Source organism: Nannospalax galili, unplaced genomic scaffold (assembly GCF_000622305.1).
Source record: "Nannospalax galili isolate Female #2095 unplaced genomic scaffold, S.galili_v1.0 scaffold1714, whole genome shotgun sequence".
NCBI lineage: Eukaryota > Metazoa > Chordata > Mammalia > Rodentia > Spalacidae > Nannospalax > Nannospalax galili.
The window spans coordinates 774,525-780,524 of NW_008334552.1; the positions used below are offsets into that span (position 1 = coordinate 774,525).

Here is a 6,000-nt window from a genome sequence, read left to right on the forward strand (position 1 = left end):
ATGACGAACCAAAGTTGGATTGATGCTTCAAGAAACAGAGGAATCTGGTCTCCTCTGTGGGTGATGGTTATAAGTATCTCATGCTGCATTGAGTCAGTCAATCTGCCTGGTAATAAGAGTAATGGGGGTAACACTTATGAGCACTTTCTATGTCTCAGGAGCTTGTGTACAGGGCTCCCTGCCACATCCCCTGGGCAGGTACAGCCATCCTTCAAGCCCTGAATGCTATTACACACCAGGAGACAAGACTCAAGGAAGGAAAGTAACTTGCTTAGTGTGACAAAGATGGTGAATGGCAAAGCAGAAGTCACACTGAGGCAGCCTGGTGGCTCACACCTCTGTCTTTCATATCTGGAGATTTCTGTCGCAAAGCTGTTAAAGGATGATGCTCAGGGGGGCTGTGACCTTCCTAAGGAACAGAATCCTGAAGATAAAGAACAGTTAATCTTTGCAGGTAAGGAGTACTAACACTTGTTAGGATTTCATACCAATTTGATTTGGATCTTTAAGCCAAAAACACTTGGGCAAATACAACAGCTCCTGTCATACAAGAGTATTAGAGAATGGGCAAAAAGCTCACACCAAGGGCCAAAATAGAGTCAGCTTCCAGCAACTGGCTGGGTATTCGGTTATCAGAGTGGAAGCGAAAGGAGCAGGGAAAGCCAGATGCCTGGCTCCAAGCCACTGGCACGGTTTGAGCTCTGGGAGGACTGCTTCCACCATGATCTGGAATTCCCGACCGCTCTACTACTCTCATGATAGATAGAGACCCTAGGCCTCCTGCACTTACCCCACGTTCACTCCCCTTGCCACCATTCTACTTCCTGACTATTCCCTGAACCCACCTTCTCCCCATCCTTGGCCCCACAGCTGGCTTCCCCCAACTGCACCAGCCTTTTTCTCTCTCCCTCCAATGGTGAGCGCTCTCTAAAGCCTACACCTGCCTGTGGTTAAGGCTTGCTTAAAGACCTCCAGAGTAGACTACCATGCAGCCCTTCAGCAAGCAAGGACCCCAGCAGAGTGTATCGATACTACCACCATGGCAGATCATTTTGTAAAGCCCAAGTAAAAATGCAGGTAGTCTATGACTCAAATTAATTTAAGAAAACTTATCCTACAAATACACAAATGTGAAATATGTAGATAAGGACATTAATTTAGCATGGTTTATTAAGAGCCAAGGACTGAACAAATTAAGTGGCCGTGGAGGTCTCTAAATTAGTGGCTCTTAAATTTTGAATGTGCATCAGAATTACCAGGAGGACTTGTTAAACACTTTGCTGGACCTTGCGCTTCTGATTTAAATTTACATTTCTCCAGAGTTCCCAGGTTGACGCCAATGCTGCAGGTTCAGGGTCTGCCCTTTCCAAACCAGTGCCCTGAACAAATGTGGTACCTTGCATCTAAGTCTCAGTACTTAGAAGGCGGAGGCAGGAGGATCTATGTGAGTTAGAGGCCCATCTTGCCTACCTAGTGAGTACCAGGCTAGTGACAGTCACATAGCAGCGCTCTGCCTCTACCCCCCACCCCACCCCCGCAATGACCATATCAAATGCAGTGGCGTGGCTGGTCTCCAACATACATTTAGTGATAAAAGCAAGGTGCAGAAGATTGTATGAACAAGAAAACACAGTTATATAACAAAAGCAGGCAAAAGAATACTCCTATTTGTAAAAGGCAGAATTTCCATGGATGGGCATATAAGACCCAGATGACAGGGGCTTCTCTGCTGGGGAAACTGGGCAGCTGGGTGGGAGCAGTCTTTCATCACACATCCCTCTGGGTTTTTTACATCGGGTAATCAGGGACCTAGCTTGCTACAAAAGAATGGGGTATATATAACACAGAAAAATGACCAATTCATACTGCTAAAGAAAACAAAAATCAAGCTGCAGTGTGTACGAAATAATTGCATTTTATAATAACGAATCTATCTCTGTATATATACACAAGCCTATATACTAGAAGGTGGGCTAGGGACATAGCTTGGTGGTAGAATGGACTCGGTATGTTTAAGGCCCTGGGTTAGATCCTGAGTACCACAAAAATGAAAAAGTTCTGGAAGGTTCCATACCAATCAGCTAGGGGGGAGGGGTACTTTCAAGGAGGTTTTCCTTTATGCTTTGGAACTGCTTGAAAATTTACTTTTTCTGTTGGTGCTCGGATTGCATTACCTTCAGGATTCGTTTCCTCAGAAAGGCTGCAGGCTCCGGTGCATCTTGTCACAGCACCCAAATCCCGCTCCTGGGCTCCTGCTAATGCTCCTCACTGATCCCTCTCCTCAGCCTGCTGAATTCTCACTCATGCATGCAAACACACCTGCTACCTCCTCCAGGAGACACAGCAGAATTCACTCTAGTCGGCCGCTCACACGTGTATCTCTCATCCCAGCACTCCTGGTACCTAGTCCAGGTCCTGACAGAGCAGATGCCCAAGTCTGCTGGTTAAGGGGTTCCTCTTTGCTATAGGTAAAGAGACACTGAACCAATGCAACATGCAGTTATTGCTTGGTCAGAATTTGCTCTCCACTGAGGACAGAGACGTCGGATACCCCTGGCAGGCTTAACATCTCTGCATATTCTACTTCTGCCCAGGACTTCACAACGTGCTGTCTTTTATAGAAACTTTGACCCCAGGGAATTGTCCTTGACTGCCCTCTCTCAGTAGGATTTGGTGTCTAATACCAGTTGGAGTGCCAAACTCCCAGGTCCTCATTCTAACTTTTCTCTCCTGCCAAAGGAGCAGGGTAGACAAGGGAATGATTTGCCTCATTATTTCCTAGGTCAAATGCTACTTCTGTTCAATCTTCAGAGGCATCCATATTAAGGATGGCACTGTGGTCTACAAGTACACCCACCCGCCTGGTTCATTCTCTCAATGGCCCTTCTTTTTGAAAGACTTTTAGAAATCATTTTTTGACCCGCAGTTTCTTTTTTTTTAAACAACAGAGGTAATAAACTGGCTCTGCTTGCCACACTTAGTACTGTGAACCTAAAAGCAGGTGAGGGTTTCACAAGCTTAGAGTACCCTGGTGAATCTGACTGGGAAGCCACTGGTAAAAGGTCAGATCCTGTTGTAGTTTGTCTTCCACGAAGGCCTCCCTGTAGGAGATGCTTGGAACAAATACCCAGAGCTTAAGGCTGTCTTCTATACACACCTTCTGCTCCAGCAGTTACACCAGATTATCTGCTGTTTCCTGAAGTGCCTCCTGCCCTTCTGGCTGAAATTCTACATCTCTATCCAGGCGGGAGGCCTCCCTGCCCTTCTCTACAGCCTGTTGTGGTGTTGCCTGCATTTCAATCACAGACCTAGTTATCTCTGTCTCATCCATCCTCCTGAACTCCTTGATAACGGAGCTCTGATTGATTCATCTGAGGCCTCCCTCATCTTAGACAACAGCTTCAGTTTAGGAAACACTGGTGTCTGAAATGTGTTTTCTGAAGGGATGAGTGGTCCATGTGTAGAAGGTGCCAGGGAGAACCATTGAGTCTGTGGTTCAGCCTCATGTCACACTGCCCTCCATCTCCTTTGTCCTGGTCTCTATTTCAAAACTTGCTTTGGCACCAAATATCTGCCTGATAGGTCTGGTAGAGAGGCTGAGGACACCTGAAATCTACTCAGAAGGGGCAGAGGATCGAAGAAAGGGGTCATGTCCAGGCCTTTCACCCTAAGCGCTGCTTGCCGGCTTTCCCTGTATCTCACCAGAGTCAGCATGTTTTCTGTTGTTGGGAAGAAAAATGGCAGTCCTCACTCAACCACTGCTCAAATTGGGCGAGGTACTGAGAACCTGAACTGAATCAGTTTCAGAAATGTCAGTTGCCCTGTGGGCCTCTCTGGGTAAAACAGCTTCCTCTGGACTCCACCTTCAGGTTTGGTGGGGGAGGGGCAGGGGAACTGCATACTTCCAGGCTGAAGAGGAGAGAGAGATGGGAGGTGAGAAGCCTGAAAAACCCTTGGTTCAGCGGGCTGCAGAGGGCTTAATATAGGAAAGAAATTGGGGGCAGGGAGGGTTGGGAGAGAGTGAGGTAGAAGGCGGTGGGTGCTGGAGTCCCGTTGGGTATCCAATGGGGCAGATGTCATGGAAGGCCGAGGATGGAGTCTGGCTTTCTCATAAAGGGGCCAAGAATGGCTGTTACTCAGCAGGTGGCTCAATGGAGGGGGGCTAGGAAAAAAGGCTATTTTGATGTAGGGTCAGGGTAGGACTTAGGAATAGGGTCTGGCTTTTAGCTAGGATAGGTCCAAGGCTGGGTGGTAAGCAGGGAAAACCCATCAAAGAAGTCTATACCTGAAAATAAATGGGGGGGGGGGTCACAAAGGTGCCACATTCCAAGGAGTTAACTGGTTGGAGCTCGTTCTAGAGGGTAAACAAAAGATGGAAAGCTGAGCTCATGCTATATTCCCCCCCAACAGCCCCTCCTCCTTTCCCCTGGGCAACAGGGTCTCTCTATGTAGCCTAGTGGTCCTAGAACTTTTGATTCTCTTGCCTCAGCTTCCTAAGTGCTAGGATTACAAGTGTGCACCACTATGTTAGGCTGCTGCTTCCTTTTTCTTTTTTAAGGTTTACATTTATTTATTTGTGTGTTGGGGGTGGGCAGGTCATCAGGCTCAGCAGCAAGCATCTTTAAGCGCTGAGCCATCTTGTTAGCTGAGGATTTTGTTTTTAAGGCAGGGACAAGGGTCTGATCAAGGAATTCCTGGTGGGCACACACCCAGCCAGGATTCCGGGGATGGGTCTGGATGCTACAATGGCTGTGGGTGGGGCCAGGAACGGCTCCCAGCAAAGGGTAGAAAAAGATGGTACCTTTCGGTTCCAGGAGCCATACCTGTCAGGCACACATTGGGGCTGACTCAGAGCCAGTGAGGGGTGATTGCCCCCGGTGGGGTGCGAATACCTGGCCTGCTCACCAGCACAAGCCACAGAAGGTGGGGCTGGTCTGGCAGGGCCTGACAGGCTGGGAGGAATCGGTGTCTTTGTCTTTGTTTATGGGTATCAGTGCGTGCCCCGTCTTTGTGTGTGGGTCGGCTGAAGGTAGCTATGGCATGATGCAGGAAGCGGGCGTGTATGTGTGTGTGGTCGGCTGAAGGTAGCTATGGCGTGATGCAGGAAGCGAGCGGGCGTGTGTGTGTGTGGCAGGGTAGGTGAGCGGGTAGAAACCAGTCGCTATTTAAGAAAGGTGTGTGTGTGTGTGTGGCGGGGTAGGTGAGCGCGTAGAAACAAGTCGCTATTTAAGAAAGATGTCAGTCCCCAGTTCTGGGAGTGGCCAGCCCCAGAAATGTGGACGCAGATGGGGGGAACGGTGTCAGCACAGGGATGGGTGCGCAACCCCGGCGAGGAGGCATCTATGGGGTCTGCTGGGAAAGGTCCATGAGGCCTCGACCGCGATGGGAGAGCCGGGTCCCGCCGCGGATCCTACCTTGCCGCGGGCGCAGCGCACCGAGCGCAGGGCGCCGAAGAAGATGGGCAGCAGCGCCATGAGCAGGAGGCTGCCGTAGGCCAGCGCGATGCCCTCGGGCGTGGACGGCGGCCGCGCGGTGCCGTTGGTGGGTCTGCTGGCCTCGCTGCTGCCGTTGTGCGGGTCGCTGAGGGCCGAATCCATGGCTAGGCTGCGCTCGGGCTCCGACTCCAGCTCCGGCCGCTGCAGCAAGAACGCAGACGGAGGGTCAGGCGCAGCGGTGAAAGCCACGTTCCCCTAAAGAAACAGGAAGTGACGTGTTCCTCTCGCCTTTCCTTGCTGAGACGTGAACGCGCGCGCGTTCTCGCCTCCCCCCCGACCCGATCGCCCCCTAGTGGCGGTGGAGGGAGGCGCTGAGCGTTGCTCAGCAACTCTGGACCAGTGCGCCCGCATCCATCCTGCATCCATCCTGAGACTTGAGGGCACAGCCCTTCCTCTGGTCCCAATCGGTTTCTTCAATGCTGGGCTTCCCTACTCTCCACAAATCCTCATCCGACTAGGAATTTATGCTCGAATTCATTCGATACTCAATTGTTCATTTGCTCCT

The 6,000-nt window shown here is 50.4% G+C and overlaps 1 protein-coding gene across 5 annotated transcripts in view; it reads right to left on the reverse strand.

Moving 5' to 3' along the window:
• Hm13 (histocompatibility minor 13) overlaps positions 1-5,721 on the reverse strand; it is a 41,197-nt gene extending 35,476 nt beyond the window's left edge. For 4 of the 5 annotated variants that reach the window (XR_607128.3, XR_607127.3, XM_008829398.3 and 1 more), the window contains exon 1: positions 5,415-5,718. Coding sequence is in view for 2 of the 5 variants with exons in the window: in XM_008829398.3 (XP_008827620.1) it covers positions 5,415-5,597 (183 nt within the window). In the remaining 3 variants the exon portion in view is untranslated. Of the gene's footprint in view, positions 1-5,414 lie in introns of all 5 variants that reach the window. The other variant, XR_001872357.2, reaches the window with a different exon arrangement.
• Between the last annotated feature and the right edge of the window lie 279 nt (positions 5,722-6,000).